This window comes from Scleropages formosus, chromosome 8, assembly GCF_900964775.1.
Source record: "Scleropages formosus chromosome 8, fSclFor1.1, whole genome shotgun sequence".
Lineage (NCBI taxonomy): Eukaryota > Metazoa > Chordata > Actinopteri > Osteoglossiformes > Osteoglossidae > Scleropages > Scleropages formosus.
Window position 1 is genome coordinate 13,996,492 of NC_041813.1, and position 12,893 is coordinate 14,009,384.

Here is a 12,893-nt window from a genome sequence, read left to right on the forward strand (position 1 = left end):
GTTTTCCTTGTACAGAAAAAGTTTATCAGAGTTGAAAAAGTGATTAATACATTGTTGATTGTTGTTAAAATGAATTATGGTGCATTCAACCAGCAGTTCAAAGTAAATTTACAAAATCTCTGTAATTGTGTCATGGTGTTAAAATTATCGACTTCCTTAGCAGATAGATCATTGAGAATTAGACATCACTAATACTACTGGATACATTTATAGTGTTAATTGAAGACCTTTCAACATGCTTCAGGGATGAGAAGAAATTTCTTGTACAATCCTTTCAAAAAGTATTTGCTTGCTTTCTCCATTTCTGCAGTTTTTTTTTTTTTATTTTAGATTAAATTCGAGGTTTCACTCGGTTGTAGTAGTACATCAACAGAGCAGAGCAAAAACTGATACCACAATTGTTTTATTTAATTTTCTCTGCTGAGGTAAACAATGAAATGTACACAACTGTGAAAAAAAACTGTCACGGTCGGTAACTGGTTGTGCCACCTTTAGCTGCAACGACTGCAACTAAACCTTTTCTGTAGCTGTGGGCCAGCACTTACAGCTCAGAGCCATTTCACCAGGCTCACAAACCACTTTTTCACAAGGCCGTCAAGGAAGCCATTATGGGTACTACTGTTATAAGTATACAGATGAACCTCTACTTAGGTAAATTCGAATTACAAAAATCTGGATTTATATAAAAAAATTCCAGACATACACATTATTTTTGGATAGCATTTTTATTTTACAGAAAACATTTGAAATACGTTACACGCAAGTCGGTGTAACCAGACAAGGCAGGAAGTGGCATCTTCCCTGTTCTCGTGTGTTTTGAGCCATGAATGCATCTCCTCTCCTTAGTGTAGTGGTTTTTTTTGCATATTTTCTACCCTTCTCATTATTTACAATGCCTGAGGATAAGCGTGCACTTGAAGAAAAATGAGAACTGTCTCGCAAGGGTACATAAATTGATTTGGAGATGAAATTAAACATAATGAGGAGGAATAAAGGTGGACAAAGATTATCATCTATACAACGGGAACAAGGTTTAGCCGTATCGACTATGAATATGATAGTGAAGGATGCTGCATCAATAAAGGAGCACGTGAAAGGAACAGCTAGCATGAAAACAACAATAATAATGAAGAAATGTCAAGGTGCAATAACTGAGATGAAAAAATTATGAATTATGCAACAAAAGCACCCTCTTGTGTGCCAGCATACTGCTACATATATGGTAAGCATGCACAGAACAAGACTGTACACGTACCGTATGCAGCAGTAAAAACTGATTTAATTGACTAAGCCTACGTTTTATTACAGTATTTATTATGTCTGACATTTACTAGAGAATTATATTGTGTAATATACTCGTGTTTGCAAGAAACGCAAAGGAAATGAGAAGGCTCTGCTCTGTAACGGAGGGGAAGGGAGAATTTACATACGTAAATTTCGACTTAAGTAAGGGGATGAAGAACGGTCTATTTGCGTAAGTTGTGGGGTGTCAGTACTTGTAACTTTTTTTTACTTGAGTAAAGCTGTATAAATTCTTTTTATTTATTTCAGTTGACCACATTTACACCATCCTACTGGTTCTAAACAGCTCACAGTTTTATATGAAAGTTGCATTTGATTATAGAAAGGTGATCAAGCTACTATTGACATGTTTTATTGTCATCATCAGGAAAACAGACTTACACTTACTCATATCTTAGATGCTTTCCTCCAAAGCGATGTACATCTCAGAGAAAATACAATTTGTGCATTACATTTGGAGAAAAAGAGAAAGTTGAAGATGTGATTCTTAAGTAAACCTAGTTTGTTTCTTTCCACTTTATGCACCAATGTTCATTGCACGAGTAGGGGCACAAACCTCAGGACAGACTAATCGTGATCACCTACATTTTTGTTTTTTTTTTGTTTTTTTATAAAGGTACATAAACATTTACATACAATACAAGAGTAGCAGCTATATAAATGCTTATCTGAGTATGATCATAAAGTCAAGGTGCATGAACATTTACACCATACATGAACTTGAGAGATCATGGGCGAAGTGAGTGCAGAAAAGGTAAGTTTTCAGACCCTTCATGAATACAGACAGAGTTTCAGCAGTTCCGAGTGAGAGGGGGAGGTCATTCCACTACAACGGAGCCAGAACCGAGAACCTTTGCACTTTACTTCTCGTGTGCGGGACCACCAAGCGAACAGAAGTAGACGAGCAAAGCAGTCTGGGTAGGGTGTAGCGGTTGATCAAGTCTTGTAAATAGCTAGGAGCAATTCTGCTGATGTATTTGTAGGCAATAACCAGAGTCTTGAATTTGATTCAAGCAGCTATAGGAAGCCAGTGCAGAGAAATGAGAAGGGGAGATACATCGGAATGCTTTGGCAAGTTAAACACAACTCATGCAACAACATTCTGTATGAGCTGCAGAGGTTTGACTGAAGTAGCAGGAAGGCCACACAAGAGAGAGCTGCAGTAGTTCAGATGGGATGTCACCATGGCCTGAACAAGTAGTTTGGCAGAGTCAGTTGAGAGGCAAGGACAGATCCTGCAGATATTATGCAGGATTTATCAGCAGGTCAGGGTTGTGGCTTCAATGTGCTGAGAGAAATATAGACTTGAGTCAATCATTACTCCCAGACTCTTACCCAAGAAGGTAGGCAAAATGAGTGAGTTGTCCAGTTTGATCGATACATCGTGACAGGACGACAGGCCAGCTGGGAGGTGAAGAATCTCTGTTTTGGACAGGTTGAGTTGTAGGTGATGATCAGACATCCAAGCAGAGATGTCTGACAGGCAATGCATGCATAAATTCCTGATGCTCCAGGTGGAAAGGAGAGGAAGAGCTGGGTATCATCAGCATAGCAGCGGTATTTGAATCCATGGAAGGCTATGACCGGGCCGAGGGAGGAGGTGTAGATCGAGAAGAGGACCCCGTACCAAGCCCTGCGGGACACCGGCTGAAGGAGACAGAGAGAAGAACAGGAGCTCTGCCAGACCACCTGATAGAATCTGTTAGATAGGTAGACTCAAACCATCTTAGTGCCACTCCTTTGATCCCAAGCTGACTAAGAGAGGTGGTTGCCAGTGTCAAATGCTGCAGAAAGACTGAGGAGGATGAGGACCGAGTAGAGGGAGGCGGCTCTAGTCAATTGGAGAGCATCAGACACCGGCAAGAAGGGCCGTCACTCCATGGACTGACCAACTTTGAAGCCAAACTGATAATGATCAAGGAGACGGTTCCAGGTGAGGAATTCAGATAGTTGATCACAGGCCACATGCTCTAGAGTTTTAGACAGGAAGGAGAGGAGGGAGACTGGTCTGTAGTTTTGGACCGAATTGGGATCCAGGGAGGGTTTCTTTAACAGAGGTGAAATGAGAGCAGTTTTGAAGGCAGCTAGAGGAGAGCGAGGAGTTGATGATCTTAGAAATGAAGGTGGATAGTTGTGGGGAGATGTTCTGTAGGAGTGACGATGGGATCGGATCAAGCAAGCAGGTGGTGGCTCTGTGTGATATAAGAGATTTCAGATTCGGAGAGCGGTCTGAATTTGGAGAGCATGACTTCACAGGGAGGTCCAGCGCTAACCGGGCAGGGTGATGCTCGGTCTGTGATTGCATTGACTTTGTCACTGAAAAACAAAGCAAAGTCATCAGCAGTGAGAGAAGAAGGAGGAGGGGGCACGGAGGACACAGAAGAGTTGAGAAAGTGGCAAAGAGTCTGTGTGGTTTTTTTAGTTGCAGACTGTATTTTGTTTTGGTAGAAGGCAGTTTTAGCTGAAGAGACAGCTGAGTGAAAAGTAGCTAAGAGTTGTTTAAAGGCATCCAGGTCTAAACGAGTCTTGGATTTTTGCCATCTTTGCTCTGCAGCCCGGAATTTGGTCCTGTTAGCATGTAATGTATCAGTCAGCCATGGGGTGGCACTGGGGCATGTTGGTCTGGAAGATAGTGAACAGAGAGAGTCAAGACAGGAAGATTGGGCAGAAAGGAAAATGTTAGTGGCATCAGCTATTCATAGATCCAAGAACTGTCCAGCAAAAAGGAGAGCAGACAGCATGGCAGAAGCAAGGCAGGAACATGAGAGAGATTTTAAGTTGTGGCAGAGGGTGCAGAAAGAGGCGAGGGAATAGTGGTGAAGGTGCAGAAAGAGGCAAGGGAATGGTGGCGATGCAGGGTTGGAAGGAAAAGAAGTAGTCAGAGACAGCGGAGTAACAGAGAGGATGGGACAGCCACAGTTACAAGAAAATACTAGGTCAAAGCAATTGCCAGCTTGCCAACAAGAGTGACTGGGGCAGTGATAGAGTCGTCTTGTATAAACAGGCCAAAAACACACTGGCAAAGGAGATCAGAGTGGCTAAGAGAAACTACTCTGAAAAGCTGAAGAAACAGTTTTCAGCCAATGATACTGCATCAGTGTGGAAAGGCCTGAAAGACATCACCAACTACAAGACACCATCCCCCAGCACTGTGTCAACTCAACAACTGGCCGACGATTTGAATGAGTTTTATTGCAGGTTTGAAAAACCCTGTCTCACACCTCACACCTCACACCCTCCCTCCACGCATCAATTAACACCTCCAGTAACCCCCACCTTCCCCCCCTCCTGCAACTTTGATCTGTGAAGAGGAGGTGTGTCGGGTCTTCCGCAAACAGAAGACAAGGAAAGCACCAGGCCCAGACGGTGTCTCACCGGCCTGCCTGAAAACCTGTGCTGACCAGCTGGCCCCTATCTTCACAAAGATCTTCAACAGATCACTGGAGATGTGCGAAGTTCCTTCCTGCTTCAAACGCTCCACCATCATCCCCATTCCAAAGAAACCCAAAATCACAGGACTTAATGACTACAGACCTGTCGCCTTAACGTGTGTGGTCATGAAGTCATTTGAAAGACTGGTGCTGGCCTACCTGAAGGACATCACTGGACCCTTGCTGGACCCCCTGCAGTTTGCTTACCGAGCAAACAGGTCTGTGGATGATGCAGTCAACATGGGACTTCCTGCAACATCTGGACAAACCAGGGACTTATGCGAGAATCCTGTTCGTGGACTTCAGCTCAGCCTTCAATATCATCATCCCACACCTCCTCCTGTTCAAATTAACCCAACTCTCTGTGCCCACCTCCATGTGTCGGTGGATCACCAACTTCCTGACAGACAGGCAGCAGCTAGTGAGGCTGGGAAAATGTTCATCCAATACTCGCAAGATCAGTACTGGCGCCCCCCGGGATGTGTACTCTCCCCACTGCTCTTCTCTCTGTACACCAACGACTGCATCGCTAAAGACCCCTCTGTCAAACTCCTGAAGTTTGCAGACGACGCCACACTCATCGGCCTCATCCGGGATGGTGACGAGTCTGCTTACAGACACGAGGTCCAAGAGCTGGCTGTCTGGTGCAGTCATAACAACCTGGAGCTGAACACGCTCAAAACAGTGGAGATGATTGTAGACTTTAGGAGAAACACCTCAGTATTATCCCCACTCGCCATCATGAACAGCACTGTGGCAACAGTGGAGTCATTCAGGTTCCTGGGCACCACCATCTCACAGGACCTGAAGTGGGAGCCCCACATAGACTCCATTGTGAAGAAGGCCCAGCAGAGGTTGTACTTCCTTTGCCAGCTGAGGAAGTTCAACCTGCCACAGGAGCTATTGATGCAATTCTACTCTGCAGTCATTGAGTCCGTCCTCTGCACCTCTATAACTGTCTGGTTCGGCTCAGCTACGAAATCAGACATCAGAAGATTACAGCAGATAGTTCGGACTGCTGGAAGAATCATCGGCACATTCCCTCCGGCTCTCCAAGAACTGCACTCGTCCAGAGTCAGTAAAAGGGCTAGCAAAATCATTCTAGACCCCTCACATCCAGGCCACTTCCTCTTCGAACCTTTGCCATCTGGCCGGCGCTACAGAGCACTGAGCACCAGGACAGCCAGGCACAAGAAAAGTTTCTTTCCTCAGGCCATCTACGTCATGAACAGCTAAATCCCCCCTAGAGATTAAACCAGTGCAATACACAACACTATTTATATTTATATCTATTTATCACATCATATGTCTTACACTCCCTTGCATTATATAGAACATACCTGTACATACATACAATGTCTAGTGACTATTTTTGTATATTGGGTACTTTATATTTTTATATATTTTATCCCTCATTCACATACTCTATCTTCTCACCTGTCTTGTCACTGTCATTCTGTCTGTGCTGTGGAGGCTTTTGTCACCAAGACAAATTCCTTGTATGTGTGAACATACCAGGCAATAAAGCTCGTTCTGATTCTGATTCTGAACATGCCATTCGAAGAAGAACAAATCATGCAGGTGGAGAGGGAGAATAGAATATTCCCACCAGGGAGAGATGAGCAGGCCTGTGCCTCCACCTCTGCCAAAAGGATGAGGGGTGTGAGAGAATGAGTAGTTAGTGGAGAGAGATGGAGGTGTGGCTGTGTTGTCTGGGTTGATCCAGGTTTCAGTTAGGGCCAAGAGGTCCAGTGAGAGATGGGAGGCGTAGGTGGTATAAAGTCAGCCTTTCTCACCACAGACTGGCAGTTCCAGAGTCCCATGGAGAAATTAAAGCAGGATGAAGGGTCTGACAGACAAGGATAAACCAGGTATTGTAGCAGCGGGAGCGTCCAGGTCTCCGGTGGTGGCGACATCGAACAACTCGGTTGTCGTAGACAACTTTAATGGTCGACATGGTTGACACAACATCCCTCACGGAACACGCTGTCGGTGGCCTTCCTCGGTGGAATGACTCCCACAGGTAGACTCCCTTGTCTTTGCAGCAAGAGACTGCCGCAATCGCTACAGGTCACAAGCTGCTATTTTAACAAGGCTACTTCCTGTAATCGAAATTGAAAGTACTCCAACAATGGCAACCAAATCAAACAAACAGATGTGATTAATTGATCAACGGAGTCACGCCCACTCTGCCCTATGGGACACAGAATTATTTAGCTTTACATGCGCCCCAACAAACCGCAAAAAACAATTCAACAAATAAATTAATAGAAATACCGACAACTACACAAACACACAACCAATTGCTTCTGAGTATCCGCACAACTACACAACAAGAATGTACGTCAGGAAAAAGCAGTAGCAACAATAAACTTACCCGAGACATGACGAACTGCAGCGACGGTCCTCCAACGTAAAATATAACAACACTATCCTGGTTATGGGGGGTGCGGTGGCGCAGTGGGTTGGCCCACGGTCCTGCTTTCCAGTGGGTCTGGGGTTCGAGTCCCGCTTGGGGTGCCTTGTGACAGACTGGCGTCCCGTCCTGGGTGTGTCCCCTCCCCCTCTGGCCTTACGCCCTGTGTTGCCGGGTAGGCTCCGGTTCCCCGTGACCCCGTATGGGACAAGCGGTTCTGAAAATGTGTGTGTGTGTGTGTGTGTGTGTATCCTGGTTATGTCTGGTTGCACTATCTACTGCATCCATGTTGTCTGAGTGATTTCACGTGACAGCCAGCAAAGGGGACGGCCTTTGATTTCTAAATGTAATGGCTTCTTCACCTTTCTGCTAAACCAGCTCTCTGAGGCTCTGCAGAACCTGGCAGACAACCTCCATGTATGATCCAAAGGGGTGCCCACCTTGGCATAATTGGTGGTCTTGATGAACCACTGCTTCAGCAGCTTCTGCTCCACAAGTGCCCCAGACCTCCAGGAGCGGCCATTCTCATCCACCTGTTCGTTTGCCAGCACCGTCTGGTCCACTGGGTCCCAATTCACCAATGCCTGCACAGAGCACAAACACAAAGACTCACACATGGATAGACAATACACGTAAGCTCCAACACCATTTAAAAGTCAATCAATTGAAAAAACAGTAACACTAGCACACAGAAACTGATATTCCTGCAATGTAATGGACAAAAAGTTAAAACTGCCCACATCAGTACTTTTCTGATACTTGAAAAGAGTGGAGCACAATACTAGCGAACACTCCCCTAGGTAACATGATGCCGGTAATCTGAAACCTTAGTGTACGTTATTGATCACAGCGTGTACTCACATGCTCTCTATTCAACACCCAATTTTTAACAATTAAAGCAGCTCAGGTGAATGATATATTACTAAGGATTCGACCTTCAGACAACAGCTTTGGGTTGTTAAATTCAGGTCATGGGGAGGGTCTTGGACTTATGTTTAAGTAAAATGGAGACACATTCAAACATTTTGCTGAATTAGTCTTATGGGGCAAAAATGTTTCGTAGTAGAAAATTTACAACTTTTTAGAATAATTAAGTGATTTACCTTCAGCCTTGTTTAACCTGTTTGATAGAGCTATTTTATTAAAATACATTAATGTCCCTTCCTGATGGGAAGGAAATATCTCAATCTTCACTGATTTGATTGAGGTAAAAGCAAACTTGTGATTGATGCAGCACACTTGCATAATAACACACAATACAACAGAACAGAGCTTGGTCACAACTACATAAAGACATAGACAAAATCACAAGGAAAAACAAACAGCAAAAATTCCATAATCCATTCAAGATGTCATGGACTTTGAACGTTATGGCACTGGCTTTTTCCAATTAAAATGCCTTTAAAGTTTATCTCCTCAAATCCATACCTGGGGTTCTCCATGACAAGGGCATTAAGACAATAGGATGTCTATACCTCTTTCTGATAGGCCAATCCTGCCTTAAAGAGTCTGACAAAGAAGTACTGTGTCCACTTGTAATACTCGGGTAAACAAGTTGTTATTTCCTGTTGAAAGAACAGAGAAAATATATTTAAGTGTGGTCAGACAGAGGAGCTTCAAAGTGTTTGTCAGATCTCAATTAAGCCTAGATTTTAACAGTACTTCTGAATAATCAATCCAGAGGGATAGTGTTTGTTTTTCTTTATTTTTTCTAACATCATAAATTCGGAATTTTATTTACCAACAACACCAAATACACGGTAATGTGGTATAAAAGGTATTTGTACATTTTTTTTCTTGATAGATTTTTTTTAAAAAAAAAAAAAAAAGAAAAAAAAACAGTAGTGGCAGACAGAAGCCTGTCCACGTCCACTTCTTGCTGGGACTCACAGCTGCACTTGGTGAGGGACTGGTAGGAGGAACTGAACAACAGGTGTAGGCAATTCAAAAGAACAGCAACTTCAAAAAGTCTGACCGGGAACTAAAGTTTGCTTCATATTCTATGTAGAGGGTGTGGCATCAAGAAGCAGATCTGGACTTGGTTTGGACACATCTACAAGTTACACCAGCTAGACTTTGACTAAGTTTGTAATTAATATTAACGGACACATAGGGTGGATTAAAATAATTAATTGAAAAAATATATTTAGCTTAGAGTGGGGGCATGGTGGCGCAGTGGGTTGGACCGGGTCCTGCTCTCCGGTGGGTCTGGGGTTCGAGTCCCACTTGGGGTGCCTTGCGGCAGACTGGCGTCCCGTCCTGGGTGTGTCCTCTCCCCCTCTGGCCTTGCGCCCTGTGTTACCGGGTAGGCTCCGGTTCCCCGTGACCCCGTATGGGACAAGCGGTTCCAAAAATGTGTGTGTGTGTGTGTGTGTGTGTGTGTGTGTGTGTGTGTGTGTGTGTGTGTGTGTGTGTGTGTTTAGCTTAAAAAAAAATCTGATGAGTGCATCAGTGTTCTGGGGGGGCATGGTGGCGCAGCAGGTTTGGCCTGTGCCTGCTCTCTGGTGGGTCTGGGGCTCGAGTCCCGCTTGGGGTGCCTTGCGACGGACTGGCAGACTGTCCTGGGTATGTCACCTCCTCCTCCAACCTTGCGTCCTGTGTTGCTGGGTTAGGCTCCGGCTCACCATGACCCCACTCGGGACAAGCAGTTTCAGTCAACATGTGTGATGTATATCAGTGTTCCTTGAAAAACCTGCATGTTAGTTGGCTGAATCTTGCAAAGTGCATTGAGGTTTGACAGCATTTACAGGCTTCAAGGATGTAAAAGAAAGCCACATAGTTCTATTAACTTGAAAAGCACTGGATTTTGTGTTATTCACTTTTTTTCTGCATTTATCAGTTTTTACTCTTGATGTGTGACATGTCACTGTGTTTGACAGATAAAGCTGCTGTGATGTAAAACATTTCAAAGTAAGCTAAATTCAAGTGTATACTACAGTGCTGCTTGAAAGTTATGTAAACCCCGTGTGTCCCTAGTTTTACCACAAAATCATTATTCCATGGAATATAATCCCATTTAATATGGGGCACGGTGGCGCAGCGGGCTTCGCTGGGTCCTGCTCTCTGGCAGGTCTGGGGTCCAAGTCCTGCTTGGGGTGCCTTGCGACAGACTGGAGTCCCATCCTGGGTATGTCCCCTCCCCCCTCTGGCCTTGCGCCTTATGTTGCCAAGTTAGGCTCTGGTTCGCCGCGACCCTGCTTGGGACAAGCGGTTTCAGTCAATGTGTGTGTGTGTAATCCCATTTCATTTTATGGGAATAAAAGAAGCATGAATGATTATTATTTAGCAGACACCTTTATCCATCTTACATTTTTAGGTTTGTACCCTAAACTACCTAGTTATTTATCCATTTATACACAATTGTATTTTACTGAAGTAAATAATAGGCAGCAGTCTGTTCAAAGCACTAAATCAAGAGTGTGATCCAGAGCAAGGCTTTCACAATGCATGGTGATGGCTCCATGGACTGTGCCTCTTGCTCTGAAATAAATACACAGCAGACAGGAGTGCAGCTCACTCACACGGTCCCAGTTAAAGCACAGTCCCAGGCCATTCAGCTGTTCTTTCATGGACTGGATGTTCCTGTCAGGAGAGATGAAGGGAATCAGAGAGGGAAAGGAGCAAAAGGGAAGAGAATGACTGGTACAGAGCACAGGGAAGAGACAATTGAGACGATGATCCTTACAGCCTGAAAGAACTTGCATACTTACAGGACATTCATACCCTAAACACAACAAGTGGTCCTCCGTGCTAATTCTTAGCCTGTGTCCCCACTGTTACTTGTATAGGCCTTTTTCAGCACATTTACATTTATTCATTTAGCAGACGCTTTCCTCCAAAGCAACAAACATCTCAGCAAAAATACAATTTGTGCATTACATTAAGAAAAAGATACATGGCTGCAGACATGTGACTCTTAAGTAAACCCAGTTTGGTACTATCCCCTTGATGCACCGATGTTCAATGATCGAGTAGGTGCATAAAACACAGGATAGATTACTCGTGATGACCTCCTACCAAATTTTTTTTCTTTAAGAACAAGGTACACAAACAATCTTTCTTATTCTAGATATTATCTTATTATCTTATTCTGGGAATAAGGTACACAAACAAACTTTCTGATTCTTAAGTGCAGTTTGTTTGTTTGTTTCTCTCCACCATAAGAACAGCAGCTGCATAACTCAAGTAGCTGCATTTTAGCACCTTTACTTCTACAATCTCCCTGGAGCCAGTAAGGATGAATCTGACCACTAAGAAGTACTAAGTGATTGGAGCAGAAAGCCACAGAGAGACTAGTTCTCCAGAGACTGAGTTTGACAACAAATACATATCACATATGTGCCTGCACACACACCCGTAGCTACAAAAACTGTGTGGATGAGTGGGCTGCTTGTTAAACACAACACTGTCAACAATAAGTAGCAAGTGAAGAACAGCTAAGAGGGTGTAAAGAGGAAGTGGCAGAAATGGAGAGAGCAAATTTTTCATATTCTCCATTAGAACAACAGTGCATGGGATATGGTCAGTCTACTCGACTTCACTGTAGCTTACACATAAATATTACTACATCAGTTGTTCATGAGAGGCTTTGGTATAAAAGATATACACAGCTATTTGTAAAAATTGGAAATGAAATCCAGCTGTGATCTAATGCAAAGTACCCTTCCCAAGTGTGCAAATGAAGGCCTGATGGATTGCACAGACATATTTCTTTGGGTAACAGCATAAATCAAAGAAAAAATTAATCATAATGAATACTCCAACTATAATATTAATTGGTCATACTGAACTGAATTATAACATTTGTTCACTGGTGTTTACCACGGCAGCTATTTGATCAATGATACCTTCTGGTCCATTCATCCGGGTCGAGTCCTCTCTCAATGGCGGCGTTCTCCGCAGGGAGCCCAAATGCATCCCAGCCCATGGGATTCAGCACCTGCAAGGAAACCACCCTGTTATAAACACACACACACACACACACACACACACACACACACACACACACACACATATATATATATAATATATATATATGAAGAATCCATCCATTCCTACCATTCTCAGCCCGTTCACACACCTGTTTGTGTGTTTATCCATTGGCACTAGTGGTGGCCAAAGACATTCCAGCCTGGTTGTGATATACTTATATAACAAGAAGTCCAGTGAACAAAAGGACAGAGTCCTTTTATCGGGATGAGCACTTGAAATTGCTCAAGTCTTGACAGGTGAAATGCCCATAGAGCAGGTGAAGGGCATGTGCAAACGGAAATTATTATTGATTGGTAGGAATCAGGGCTTGCACACCCTTCCTCAATATATATCATGTTGAAATGCAGGCGGTCCCCGGATTACGAACAAGTTACATTCCTCAGTGTCTTTAATTCGGATTTTGACGTGAGTTGGAACAGTTAGGTAAGGTTTGTGTCTGACGTCAGCAAGTCAAATGTTTGTCTTAGTATATCATATACTTTTCTATGCATAAAAAACATTAAGGAAACACTTCCAGCTACACTAAAACATCCTTAATAAAACAACACAGTAATAATAATAATACAATGTAATAACAATAATAATAATAATAAATGTAACTACAGTATTTATAATCAAGAGACACAGAAAGATATAATAATAAGTGTTACAACAGTACTTATGAGAGCGAGAGAGGAGGTGGAGGAGAGAAAGAAAATGTGTGTGTGTGTGGGTATAAAAACATTTAAAAAAAAACTTTGTTTATTTTTCCA

General features: G+C 43.4%; 1 protein-coding gene across 3 annotated transcripts in view; it reads right to left on the minus strand.

The window, feature by feature from the left end:
- The window catches only part of LOC108935838 (probable leucine--tRNA ligase, mitochondrial), a 36,211-nt gene that overhangs the window by 18,909 nt on the left and 4,409 nt on the right, over positions 1-12,893 (minus strand). For all 3 annotated transcript variants that reach the window (XM_018754743.2, XM_018754744.2, XM_018754742.2), the window contains 4 exons: positions 11,997-12,088; positions 10,671-10,731; positions 8,625-8,714; positions 7,590-7,733 (listed from right to left, as the gene is read on the minus strand). In XM_018754743.2, the coding sequence (XP_018610259.1) occupies positions 7,590-7,733; positions 8,625-8,714; positions 10,671-10,731; positions 11,997-12,088 (387 nt within the window). The remainder of the gene's footprint in view (positions 1-7,589; positions 7,734-8,624; positions 8,715-10,670; positions 10,732-11,996; positions 12,089-12,893) is intronic.